The sequence below is a fragment of the Colias croceus genome, chromosome 25 (assembly GCF_905220415.1).
Source record: "Colias croceus chromosome 25, ilColCroc2.1".
In the NCBI taxonomy this organism is placed as follows: Eukaryota; Metazoa; Arthropoda; class Insecta; order Lepidoptera; family Pieridae; genus Colias; species Colias croceus.
In genome coordinates, this window is record NC_059561.1 from 2,155,744 (window position 1) to 2,169,967 (window position 14,224).

At 36.4% G+C, this 14,224-nt stretch overlaps 2 protein-coding genes across 2 annotated transcripts; one reads left to right on the forward strand and one right to left on the reverse strand.

Moving 5' to 3' along the window:
• Nucleotides 1–6,180: 6,180 nt before the first annotated feature.
• LOC123703203 (WD repeat-containing protein 48 homolog) lies at nucleotides 6,181–11,514 on the reverse strand. The gene is made up of 4 exons (XM_045651133.1): nucleotides 9,917–11,514; nucleotides 8,747–8,911; nucleotides 7,911–8,075; nucleotides 6,181–6,613 (listed from the first exon to the last, which is right to left on the reverse strand). Exons 1-4 carry the CDS (start codon nucleotides 11,426–11,428, stop codon nucleotides 6,518–6,520), a joined length of 1,938 nt encoding a protein of 645 aa, XP_045507089.1. The 5' UTR covers nucleotides 11,429–11,514; the 3' UTR covers nucleotides 6,181–6,517.
• A 544-nt stretch (nucleotides 11,515–12,058) lies between these two features.
• LOC123703204 (KRAB-A domain-containing protein 2-like) lies at nucleotides 12,059–13,311 on the forward strand. The gene has a single exon (XM_045651134.1). The coding sequence runs from the start codon at nucleotides 12,133–12,135 to the stop codon at nucleotides 13,282–13,284; it is 1,152 nt and encodes a 383-aa protein (XP_045507090.1). The 5' UTR covers nucleotides 12,059–12,132; the 3' UTR covers nucleotides 13,285–13,311.
• Nucleotides 13,312–14,224: the final 913 nt, after the last annotated feature.

Consider the following 14,224-nt stretch of genomic DNA (forward strand, 5'->3'; position numbering starts at 1 on the left):
TTAAATAACGTTTTGAATTAGACTATACGTTAAAAAATCAATGGCTATGTCAAACCACAGATTACTTAATATGATACAGAAAATTATATTATTTTGTGAATGTTTTCAACAGCGCGTATCGTATAAAATATTTTTTAAAACATACACATGGGATACATGTTTTAAAGTACATGAGGTCACTAAATAATGTACATTTTTAACCAAGAACACACCTCTCGTACAATGTTAAAGCTAAGTTACATGAGGCCAATCCCGCGCCATGAACATAAATCTTATCACATCTAAAGCTGGACTTAAACGCCTGTATTCACATATTATTATATTACTAACGTAGAACAATATCCCTTTTTACTTTTATGCCTAGATAATAAATCTATTGACAAGAATATAATCTTAGATTCAACATCTAATTAATTATTGTGTTATTTGATATAGGAATCTATAATATAAAAATGAATCCCAAAATGTGTTGGTAAGCGCATAACTTGAGAACGGCTTAACCGATTTCGTTAATTCTTTTTTTATAATATTCCTTGAAGTTCGAGGATGGTTCTTATGTAGAGAAAACGTGAATATGTACCACGGACGAAGCCGGGGCGGACCGCTAGTTTAAAATAAAATTTTAAGCATTGATTATGTTTTCAAATGAATTTCTTATAATATAATATTCTTATTATATATAATATATGCAGGTTCAAATTTTATAATACTAATTATTACTTACAAAATTGCTGGGTGTTTCATCTCATAAGCAGTATATTAAAACTCACAGGATAAAAAAAACTTATTTATTAATTTATTTAATTCTTATCAAATCAGTATAAATACTTTACATGGAATTCCGAGCCAAGCAGTTTCTCACAAATATTATTGACATATTTTAGCACTTATTTCCTAAGTATTGTTTACGTATACACATATTATTTTAAATGTATCAGTGAGGCAAGACAAATAACCTACATATTTTTAACCTGTTTACATGCACATTTCTCTTATATATAAGACATTTAAGTTACATCAAGTCACATTAAGATGAATGCATTTACTAATTTATTGTAAGTTTGAATACCGAATACCTAATTATTGAAACTTTGCATAGAAACATTTTAAGCGAATTTAATTTTATCATTAAAATCGATGTTTATCGAAACTAATAATTATAAATAAAATAAACCTACGGGAAAAACTTAATATTAAAATTTTTGTCAATTTGTCAAACAGATATTTTTTTTTAATTGCAACTGAGCTAGAATTTTTCGACGAGGTCATCGGTTGACACTTGACAGATTACATCAAAAACTTTTCACTACTATTTTTCTAATAATGTTTTTTTAAAACAGATTTAATTAATTAATTACCATAACATTTAGCGACATTACATTTTATATAAAAATTACATTCATAAAGGGGACACTTTCTGGCTTACTTTAAAAATTACTCTGAAGTATCATATATATATAAAGCTACACTACCACTCACTGACTCACTGACTGACATCGGTTTTCTCGGAAACTACGCGGAAAGTTGGGGGGATTTTGACGTGATCGTGTAGAGGTGCGCCGAGTGACCTCCGGAAAAATATTGACATCTCCAACACCCTGGACAAGAGAGTGGACCCCTGGAGGTGCGCAAAAACGGTGATACCTGGAGGGGGGGTGTCTGAACAAAAAATGCTCGGAACTGGTGGCGATTACCAGGGGTGGTGGAAAAATGGGGATTTTCGCGAAAACAAGATGGCCGCCGTACTTTGCCAAAATCGCCGTTTATGAATCCTTACGTCTCAAATTTGGCACACGTGCTCTGTTCGAGCCGGCGAATCGATCGGTGCCCCGTTCGAGTGGCTCCGGGCCCCCGTTTCCAACTTCCATACAACGTAAACTCCAACGGCCTGCGGAAACGGTGCGAGTTGGGTGGGGGGTGTCGGAACTAAAAATGATCACCACCCTGGGACGCTACCAGGGAGCCATAGTGGGTCGCTCGATTTTGGAATTTTTCCATTTTTGGCGCAAACATAAAACCGTAAATTTAGACAAGGTGGTGCAATGGAGAAATATACCAATGATGCATTCGTACTCGCCCAGCTCCCAGGATATCCAGAAAAATCCGAAATCTTAAACTTTCCCTCATCTCTCGAAGACGGTCAACGGCCCGCGCAAACGGTAGCAGCTACATCTGGGGTGCTCGAACTAAACTTGGAGTAGACCTCAAGCAATTACCACAGAGTGCAAAAAAAATTCAAAATGGCGGAAAAAATGGCCGCCGCCATACAAATTCTAAAACGGCCATCGCTGGTGTGATCGCGCTGAAACTTGGCACAGGGGCTTTAATCGAGCCTCACATTGAGATGGCATACTCATAATCGAGTTTCCATCGCTGGTTTCCGAGTTTCATACAACGCAAAATTCGACGGCTCTCTGAAACGGCGCAAGATAGGTGGGGGGTGTAGAACTAAAAAATGATCAGGAAGATGGGGTGCTACCAGGGCAATCGAGAAATTTCAAATTGGACGTAATTTTTTTTCAAAAAATGGCCAATTTTTCAAAGCAAGATGGTGGCACCGGTTCCGTCACGATCGGTCTGAAAATTGACTTCTGTGCTCTGATTGGTCAGATTTACAAAACTGCATACTCAGAATTTCTCTCCGACCCCCGGTTTCCATTTTCCATACATCACGAAATTCAACGGCTCTCTGAACTGGTGGCACTTAGGTTGGGGTTGCCGAAGTAAAAAATGTTTAAAAACTTGGTCCGCTTTCAGGCACATAAAAATGTTTGCTAAAAAGCGAAATTTTTTTTTTCGAAAATTTTGTATGGAAATTTCCATAGTAGGAAGGGTAATTGAATAGCATCGGCAAAAGACGGCACCGCGGGCTGCTTGCTGCCCGCGCACCGCGCAACCTCGAGGGTCGACAGCCTCCCGGAGTAGAAAATATTTATTAACTTTTGAACTACCGCACGAACCAAGCGAGCGAAGCGAGCGAGTCACGGCAGCGGCCGGCGTAAATATTCAAATAGGTAGCGAGGAGCGAAGCGACGAGCGTGTAAGGTTAACTTATGAACTACCTACCACACGAGCCAAGCGAGCGAAGCGAGCGAGTCACGGCAGCGGCCGGCGTAAATATTGAAAGAAGTAGCGAGGAGCGAAGCGACGAGCGAGTTAGGTTAAATTTCGAACTACAGCACTAGCCAAGCGAGCGAAGCGAGCAAGTCACGTCAGTGGCTGGCGTAAATATTCAAAGAAGTAGCGAGGAGCGAAGCGACGAGCGTGTTAGGTTAACTCTTGAACAGTTTATTATGAAAAGTCACTGCCCGCTATCGATAAGACGTTTAAAAAATTTTACCAATATTTGAATAAGTAATTTATAAGCAGTTTAGGTAGCGAGGAGCGAAGCGACGAGCGTATAATAGCATCGGCAAAAGACGGCACCGCGGGCTGCTTGCTGCCCGCGCACCGCGCAACCTCGAGGGTCGACAGCCTCCCGGAGTAGAAAATATTTATTAACTTTTTGAACTACCACACGAGCCATGCGAGCAAAGCGAGCGAGTCACGGCAGCGGCCGGCCTAAATATTCAAATAGGAAGCGAGGAGCGAAGCGACGAGCGTGTTAGGTTAACTTTTGAACTACCTATCGCACGAGCCAAGCGAGCGAAGCGAGCGAGTCGCGGCAGCGGCCGGCCTAAATATTCAAATAGGTAGCGAGGAGCGAAGCGACGAGCGTGTTAGGTTAACTCTTGAACAGTTTATTATGAAAAGTCACTGCCCGCTATCGATAAGACGTTTAAAAATTTTTACCAATATTTGAATAAGTAATTTATAAGCAGTTTAGGTAGCGAGGAGCGAAGCGACGAGCGTATAATAGCATCGGCAAAAGACGGCACCGCGGGCTGCTTGCTGCCCGCGCACCGCGCAACCTCGAGGGTCGACAGCCTCCCGGAGTAGAAAATATTTATTAACTTTTTGAACTACCACACGAGCCATGCGAGCAAAGCGAGCGAGTCACGGCAGCGGCCGGCCTAAATATTCAAATAGGAAGCGAGGAGCGAAGCGACGAGCGTGTTAGGTTAACTTTTGAACTACCTATCGCACGAGCCAAGCGAGCGAAGCGAGCGAGTCGCGGCAGCGGCCGGCCTAAATATTCAAATAGGTAGCGAGGAGCGAAGCGACGAGCGTGTTAGGTTAACTCTTGAACAGTTTATTATGAAAAGTCACTGCCCGCTATCGATAAGACGTTTCAAAAATTTAACAATATTTGAATAAGTAATTTATAAGCAGTTTCGACTGACTGTAGAATCGCTGTTAGCAGATGTTACAAATGGAAAGGAAATTCGAATGCATTTTCAAATGACTGAAGATTTCTGCCCTGGGATGAGCCGCGAGCTGCTTGCAGCTCGCGCACCACGCACCCTCGAAGGTGGACAGCCCCCCGGAATAGAAAATTTTGAATGGGGAATTTATAAGCATTACCGACTGACTGTAGAATCGCTGTTAGGAGATGTAACAAATGGATAGGAAATTTGAATGCATTTTCAAATGACTGAAGATTTCTGCCCTGGGATGAGCCGCGAGCTGCTTGCAGCTCGCGCACCATGCACCCTCGAAGGTAAACCGCCCCCCGGAATAGAAAATATTTGAATTTGAAATTTATAAGCACTTCCGATTGACTGTGGAATCGCTGTTTGCAGATAATAGCAAATTGACGGGGAATTTTAATGCATTTTCAAATGACTGAAGATTTCTGTCCTGGGATGCTTCGCGGGCTGCTTGCAGCCCGCGCACTACGCTCCCTCGAAGGTGGACAGCCTCCCGGAGTCGAAAATACTTGAATGGGGAATTTATAAGCATTACCGACTGACTGTAGAATCGCTGTTAGCAGATGTAACAAATGGACAGAAAATTCGAATTTATTTTCAAATGACTGCCCTTTTGCTTCAACCCAGGGGCAAAAGGGGCTCGCGGGCTGCTTGCAGCCCGCGCACTACGCTCCCTCGAAGGTGGACAGCCTCCCGGAGTGGAAAATACTTGAATGGGGAATTTATAAGCATTAACGACTGACTGTAGAATCGCTGTTAGCAGATGTAACAAATGGACAGAAAATCCGAATATATTTTCAAATGACTGCCCTATTGCTTCAACCCAGGGGCAAAAGGGGCTCGCGGGCTGCTTGCAGCCCGCGCACAACGCACCAGCTAGTTTATTCCTACAACTCAATTTTCAATTAGTATTTTTTTTAATCAGTCATTGTTTGGAATATTTTTGTCAGAACTTTAGAATCAAATGTTATCTATGAGATATTATATTATGTTTTGTATCAATATAATATTCTATTTTATGAATGTATTAAGTAATTTTACTTATATATTTCAGAATTAATATATAGAAATTTCAAATGTAATTGGCCGTAATATTTATATCGTAGATAATGTTAATTTTATATTATTGAACATTAATTATTGTCACTGTGAAATTAAAACCTGATTTCGAACAGTTGCTTTTGTATCAGATTAAAAAAAATTGGTACTGCTGTAATGCCATAGACATTTCGTAAAAGAAGGCTCTTTTTTTGGATCGAAACTATAGTAAGTACTACTAGCTTTCCGCCCGCGGCTTCGCCCGCTTTCTCTAAAATGATTTGAGATTTAAACTATCCTATCTCTCAAGTTGGATTGAACTGCACATGGTGTGCGAATTTTATTATAATCGGTTAAGTGGTTTAGGAGTCCATTGAGGACAAACATTGTGACACGAGATTTATATATATTAAGATTGTAATATTAAATTATATGCTAAGTGTAAGTGTATACAACATACATGTAAAATTGTCTAACAATGTGTATGAATATTTTTTTTAAGAATTAAACCATAAAAGTTGTTTGATGGCGTCTTAATTTCACGGTAAATATAATTAACATTCAAAGGAACAGTCATAAGTACAGAAATTAGTGATGTACTTTAATCGATATCACATGTCGATAGTTTAAATGCGATCCAACTAAGAATAAGAACGTCAATTACCTAACATACTTGAAAAGTCATTTGAAAAAAAAAAACGACGTGTGTCACTCGGGGACTGGGGCGGTTGCGATATTGCATGCTATGCCTTCAAGCCACACCTCCGCCCGTCGGAGTGGGGAGTGTGATGTTTTTTCGTTACGGAATTTCTCGATTCGGTCCCCGCGCTCAAGGCCCGCTTAAAAAAAAATATTAGGAAAAAATACTTAGCAAGTCTTTTTGCACATAAATAACGATTACCTATACATATTATTTTGCCTTTCACATCATCATCCTCCTTTTTTCGATGAAGAAATTCCACCTTCCTTCCTCCACATTGCCTGACTTTTACATCAATTTAAAAATATATCCCTACTTTATTATTCAGCTTAAACCAACACCTATGACGTCACAACATGGCGCTCAATCGATCCTATTCTCATTTGGATCGCATATAACACGCACTTTACTCAAATAACCTGTAAATAGAGCAGCACGTTTTAAAGTGTCCTTTAATGAAAAACTGCGATCATTGTTTTATTATTCGGTAGTGTAGTGTGAACTCAACATTCGATTTCCATATGAAGTGCCTGACTGTACGTAGATCCATGTTGGGGTCAAGAACCTGAAAAAAAGAAACATTTTTTTAAATCTATACCAATATTATAAAGCTGGAGAGTTTGTTTGTTTGAACGCGCCAATCTCAGGAAATACTGATCCGATTTGAACTTCTTTTCTTTCAGTCGAGTCTTTCAGTGTTAGACAGCCCATTTATCGAGAAAGGTTAAAATATATGCATACACGCTAAGACCAAGGAGATAAGCGACGCGGGTGAAACCGCGGGGCGCAGCTAGTAATTTATTAAAAGGTAACACTTTGTTACACTTACTATAAGTAATAATTTATGTTTACTATCTTGCATTGAAAATACAGTATTATTTAAGTACTATTTGAATCTTTATTATGTCTTGTTAAATAATTTTTTTGTTAAAGCACAACTTATTTATTTACAATTCTATGATTTCCACACTGTATTGTCACATTGATATTTGTTTACAAGTACTTTAGTGTTTAAAAAATTTGCCGTCAAAAATTTTGCGAGGTTTTATTCTATTTGCAAATTTAGTGTATGTATGGAGGTACATGCGTGTGTGTACATATTTATTTGAGTGAGTGTGCTAGTGCCTATATCATTTTCCTCTTTCTGATTCCATCAGCATGTAACTTAACATATTATACTGTTATTAGTCATCATATTAAATGGAAACTAATGGATTTTTTTTATACATAGTAAATTTTATACATGGTGTCCCACTATCGGTATACTAAGCGCGAAGGGACTTGTAGCCTTGCATACACTGATCACGTAAAAAATACTTAAACAACAAAAGTTTTTCCTAAATTTTTCCTTAAAATTCATGTTTTCTTCTCTAGTTTCGCGCAGCCGTCATATTTGAGCTTCGCTTATTTGAGCATTTTGTCTATGAAAAAATAATCTTAAACCATTGAGCCCCAAGTCGATCGGTCCACGACACAATAGATTTTCTGTTGTGTCTGTGATTCTGGTGCCTGAGTTATTACACGATAGCTCAAGTGCGGGTGGCAAAGTTGGGCGGGCTGCTTGTTATGGGTAAACAAAAAGAGTTTAATAATTCATACATATTCTACATATTTGAAAAAAAATGCATCTGGAATTTTATAAGTATTTTTTACGTACTCAGCGTATGCAAAACTATAACCTCCATTGAGCTTAGAATACCGACGGTGGGACACCCTGTATAATAATTTAAAACTTACAATTATTAATGTAATTTGTGTAAAATTGTTATTAAATACATCAAACATACATCAATATTATATAAATCTTTCATACTTATTTTACTTTTATAACTTTACTTAAAATATATATTAACATGTATTACCTGATCACAACACAACAATTCCACCTTCTCTTCAGGCGCATCAGTATTACTATCCTCGCTTTTAGCAGCGCTAGCTCCGTTCACATCACCACCGCCTATGATCTTCTCCACCACATGTTCAGCTACCTTACGGCACTGTATGAAATCATTGGCCACGAGACGATCCTGCAATCAGTTCTGTATGCTCATATGTCATATTGTTGAATGGACGAATAAGAAAATAAAATAAAATAAACATAATTGAAATGAGGAAAATAAGTTGGCGAGACCTTAAAATGAGGCAATGGTTATAGTTTTTTGCTATTACATCCTCATCTATTTTATTATTCTTCTCTCATCTATTTTATTATTAGAAAGTTTGTTATTTTGTTTGTTTGAACACGCTAATCTCAGGGTTTGATTTGAAAAACTACTTCACTGTTAGAATTAGTCTATTTATCGAGGAAGAATAAAGGCTATATATCAATACACTAAGGTCAATAGAAGTGGAGCAATGCGGGTAAAACCGCAGGGCAGAGTAAATGAACTATAATTTAAATGGGAATGTAACTCTGTCAATCTGTCTGTCTATCTGTGGCTTCTCTTTGACTATTAAAATATAAATGCATTAACTATGTAACTCTATCTTTCTATTTGTTCACACCTAAAAGACGGAACCAATTTTAATTGAGTTTTGTACTTTTTGGCTGGTACCCTAAAAAAAAATAAATGCAATGATATAAGGTAATGATAGTAGATAGCTTGAAAAAGAACGAAATTTAAACATGAAAAAAATCAAGGCAAATAATAAGTTTGCAATATCAATTAAACACTATAATATACATAAATATCACCACCTTTTTCTGCCTATCCTGTTTGCTTTGACAGCTAGAGTGTGGAAGCAAGTAGAAGGGTAATTTGTTCAACTTTGGCGCTGCCATTTCGACGGCTACGTCGACCACCCACGATGGTACTGTTTCTGATAATATATTGCCTTCTGTTTCACCGCCTGCGTCGCCAACCTGTAAAGTAACATAAAATACATAAATAAATTAAGTAATAAATAAATAAAATAAATAATGAAAATTTTTCAGATACGGTACAATCTGATGCCGTACACAGCTTAAAAAAAAATGAATAAAGTACTTTATGTGGTAGCCAATGTGGTAAATTTGTATTGTTTTGGCATAAAAATATAAATCCATACATATACGGGAGCGAAGCCGCGGGTGGAAAGCTAGTAATAAATATAAATGAGCAGTGGTGATGCCTCGAAGGCAACTTCCTTTGCCAAGTTGAAGCAAATAAATAAAATCTGTTTTTCATTTGTTTACTTGTTCTGTTTTAACTATCCAGTATGGTTATAGTTTTGTTGATTGTGATAACATAATTCTATTTTAAGTAACTACTAAAAATATAAAAAAATTGTTTCAAAATTCAAATTATAGTTAGAAATATCTCAAAGTTAAAAAATACAAGAATAGTATGTATGTGATAACCTATTCTAAGAAAACAGTTTATCAAGGTTCAAATCAAGATGCGTGTTACTTTTTATCAGATCTCTAAAAATTTTCCTGTACAAAACATTCTAGTGATTGCGTTTTTCTATTCATATTTAAATGATTGCAATTATTTGTAAAAGGTTTTACAAGATATTGAACATTTTATTGTATTCAGTATTCCCAAAAAATATCAAGAAAAGAATTAAATTTAAAAACTATACAAATCTATACTAATATTATAAAGCTGAAGAGTTTTTTTGTTTGTTTGAACGCGCTAATCTCGGGGACTACTGGTCCGATTTAAAAAATTCTTTCGCTGTTATATAGCCCATTTATCGAGGAAGGTTATAGGCTATGTGTCATCACGCTACGACCAACAGGGGTGGAGCCACGGAGGTGAAACCGCGCGGAGCAGCTAGTAAGGAATACAACCAAAGAATCATGCGTAATGTTATTACTAGTAAACTAAGAAGAATAGATCTTAAAAATTAACCCTAGTAATAGGATTCTACTGAACAAACTTACCTGCAATCTATACAAAGTTCTTCCACCAACTTCACTAAATATAAGAGGTGTATGTAAGGGCACTGAGAAGAAATTATTGCCAGAAACCTTTTGCCCTGCTTCATTAACTCTATTCGGATGATTCCAGTATTCTAACAATGCTTGCAACAATAACGCACCAAAGTTAACCTTTTGATCATTCTCCGTCGTCAAACCAGCTTCTTTCGCACTCACCCACGCGCTAAAACAATCAGTTTCATCCTGCCCCAAGTGTATCGTCAACATTCCCGTTTTTAGATCAACGTTAAACCAATTCGGTACGTAAACCATTTTGAAATGCTTTTTTAACTCTTCGTCGTAATCTATTTCGCCGAGGTCTTCGACTTTACTCGCTTTCAACACGTCGTATAGTACGACGTTGTTTGCGGTGTCTTTAGTAAGAATATGTCGTTTGTCGTTTAATACTGTGTAGTGTTTTATTGCTCGACCACCTGGTATGTGATGGATTGGCTGTGTTTGATACACATTACTCGTGTTATAATTGTTTTGGCTATACTCTGTGCTTAAGGCCGTTAGCTGTGGCAATTTCCAGCAACGTATATCAGAATCGGACGTAGAAACCCACACTCCTTGTTGGTCAGCTGTGAAACATAATTTAAGTATTGGTGCAGTCTCTTCGCATACAATCATGAAATTGTCAGGGTTTCGAAGTTCTGTAATGATAATAAGGCGATCTCGGCCACCAGAAATGATATGACTAAAAGTTTCTGTGGCTAATAGCGCCCAGACTGCCTCAGAGTGCACTCTGATTGTAGAAACACATCGCTGCTGTGATAACGACCACAATTTTATAGTTCCATCCGAGCTACCTGAAACGCATTGTGTACCATCCCTGCTAACAACTAATGCTTTAACATTATCGGCGTGGCCTTTTAATTTCATTAAACGGGAGCAATTTCGTGGATCCCAGACCCTTAATACTTTTTCAGTAGAACCACTGACGAGAATGGTCCCCGGAGGGTTCATAGCCAGACTATAAATTGATTCCTTGTTACCGACGAGACTAGACGTAGTTACAGTGTTATTACTAGCTGTGAGAGCAGTTAGTGTATTTACATCCCATAGAAATATTGCTCGATCTAAACCAGCGCTAGCGACCTGTTCTTTATCTTTTGCATACGCTAAAGTTCGTACGTAGTCTTTGTGAGTCCTTAAAGTGGACATGCAGAATCCTTTCGGGGCGTTCCATACTTTCACAGTCGTGTCAGAGGACGCACTAATTAGATTTTTTCCGCCGCAGCATAGTACTATATCATTTACCCAATCGGTATGATGTTCCATACTCTGGATGTATCTATCTTGCGTCCCACTACCTGTATGCCATACCCTAATAATTCCATCTCGACCGGCAGAATAAAGTCTTCCCTGAATCGGATCGAGTTGTAATGAACTCACACCGTTTTTGTGTCTCCTCTCCTCCTCGTCCCGGATTACGAATGACACCTGAGTTTTTTTACGCATTATCGAGCCCATTTTCCGACATTTTAAACTTTAATTCAATTAAATTTTGCAAATTTATAGCAAAACTAAATTATACACTATTGTCGAATCAATCTGTATTCTGTCGACTGTCATTTTTAATTTGTTTGACGTTTGAATCGACTACTTTGCCATATAAAAATGTTCACATAAATAATTAATAAATACATAAAAGTAAAAAATATTTGTTGTTACTTGTTATTGATAATCTTCTATTTCTCAGAAACATACATGTTGTATTAATATTTAAACAAAGTCCCGATAATATCATTAAAATCTGATTCAAATACTTAAGATGACAGACGTCACACGTTTTGATAAATGACATTTGAGTTTTCCAGTTTCCACAGTCCACTTCTCAGCTGTAATGTACTCTGTGGTCCACTTCAACTTCAATCTTCAAGTTTCATTTTTCATTTAATTTTGTTTTCAAAACAAATAACAATAATTATTATACTTAGCTATTTTAATTATTAATTTTGTGTTCATAAATACCTGCTGTAGTTAGATTTGAAGGGCTTTATGAGGATATAAATTATATCCAGGAAGAAAATATAAATTTTGGCAAGTTAATACTTTACCAGTTACCTAGACGGACGAGTTGTGAATCTAGGTAGGTATATAGAAAAATCATTTTTTCGCGAGTATAATATTCATTACATAGTTTTTCAGTACAAGTTATTTAGCATCAATAAAAAATGTCTCTCATTAAACAAGCAAAAATGGTTGGAATTAGGAACAAACGCAGCGGTCAATTCAAATACCATTTGGTGAAAAAGAGGTTCATTGCCGGTATATTATATGGGCCTGAAGTAGAGAGGCCGCTCACGACCAAACAAATGAATAAATTAATATCTGATATAAAAGAAAATGAAGAGATATCAGATAAATATGAAGTTATAAATCAAGGCAATATAGACCGGCTTATAGTGAAAAGGCAAACCACAAAAGAGCATATTGCTGAGGTCCTGACATTCTCAGAATTATTTGATGTTATAACTGAAGTGCATTTAGCCTTGGGTCATCAGAAGATACATACTGTATTTGATATATTAAAAAGAAGGTATTATATAATAATGGAATGGTTGCAGTTATTTACAAGTGTATGTAATGTTTGCTTGATTCTAAAATACTGTTTGAATACAAAAAATCTGTCAAGATTAAATCATCACATTGTCCAACTCAATATTATCTCAAAATCTGGTACAGGAAGAGATTTAAGAGGCATTATATATATGGACTATTTGACAAATTATGTTTTGTTACGGAAAATTAAAAATAAAAAGTATATTGCATATGAGCTATTCAGAATATTTATGGATTTTGGTATACCAGATTGTATAGAGGTCAATGATATACAATTCTTTCAGAGTAATATTGACACACTTAGAGAATTAATACCACATTGTGCATTGAACGTTGAGCAGAAGAAACTGACGAAGTTAATGCCTTTAGAGAAAATAGTAAATGATTCAGTGGAAAATTGGCTAACTAATACCCAATCCTGTAATTTCACGTTTAAACTAGTTGAACTGCAATGGAAATTGAATCTAAAGACGAAACCTGTTTGTGTTAGGAGTAAAATCATAACAAATAATTCAAAAGAAACCGCATATTTTGCATTATTTAATCGTAATGTTCATGTGAAAATGAGGCCACCTTTATACAAAGAAACAGACAGTAAAATAAGTGAGGTTTTAACTTGTATGTTTTGTAAAAAAACACTTCATAAAGCATATAAATGCTTTTATTGTCATGAGGTTTTTCATTTCTTTTGTTGTAAGCGTAGATTATGCACAACGATTGATAAAACTGTTCTTGTAATATGTAATCAATGTGATAATGAATAAGAAATAAAATAGAATTTAGAATCTTGATATTGTTTCTTTTCTTTGATTTTATTAATCTATTATTTAGTTTTATAATATCACTCACAAAAACAGCTGAAGATCATCAATATATTATCAGGAATATATGTGACCAATTTCAATAATTAATTCATTGTTAGATATGTTATTGATCCATGAAGCAGATGCTTTCAGTAGGTATGTGACAAGAAAATAAACTAAACTCAACAATGTGTTTTGTAAGTTAAAATTGGCGCCAAAAATCCTGCATTTTTTTCTATTTAACTGTGTTACCACAGAATAATAAGGAGTCTTAAGAATTCAAAACATGAAAATTATTTGTTATAAAGTAGGTAACTAAGTACCTACTTACATAGTTACTTTTATTAACCATTACATTATTATTGAACTTGTAAGAATAAAAGTATGAGCGTCAAAAGGGAGGAAACGGGAAACAATAGAATAAAATTGAAATGGATGTTTAGAAATTATTATTAGAACGAAATCGGAGCGAGATGGTAACCGTTAACAGAATACTAACAAGAGTTAATTACGTCATCAATCGACACTATTGTATTCTGTTATTGTTTTAATGTCAATTCATGACGTCATTAGCGTCAGTCAGTGAGCCGGGTTATACCACAGTTTAAGATTAACGTACACTTATCTGATGAACTTTTCGAACGAATCGAAATCAAAGCCTCCTATCCGCAGCGAACTTAGCGAAGGAAACAACCGACCCTTTTCAACATGCTTAATTATTTATTTATGTACTCTATAATACAAATAAACGGTCATAGGTTCTAAAATATACAAAAATAAAAGCGAGAAAGTATATTAATTAGCGGCGTTGTCATTTCAGTTGTGATCTCTTCCAGGCAACATGGCAGGACAGATGGTAATCAACTCAACGCATAAATTGCTTATAATAATGCTTCGCCTG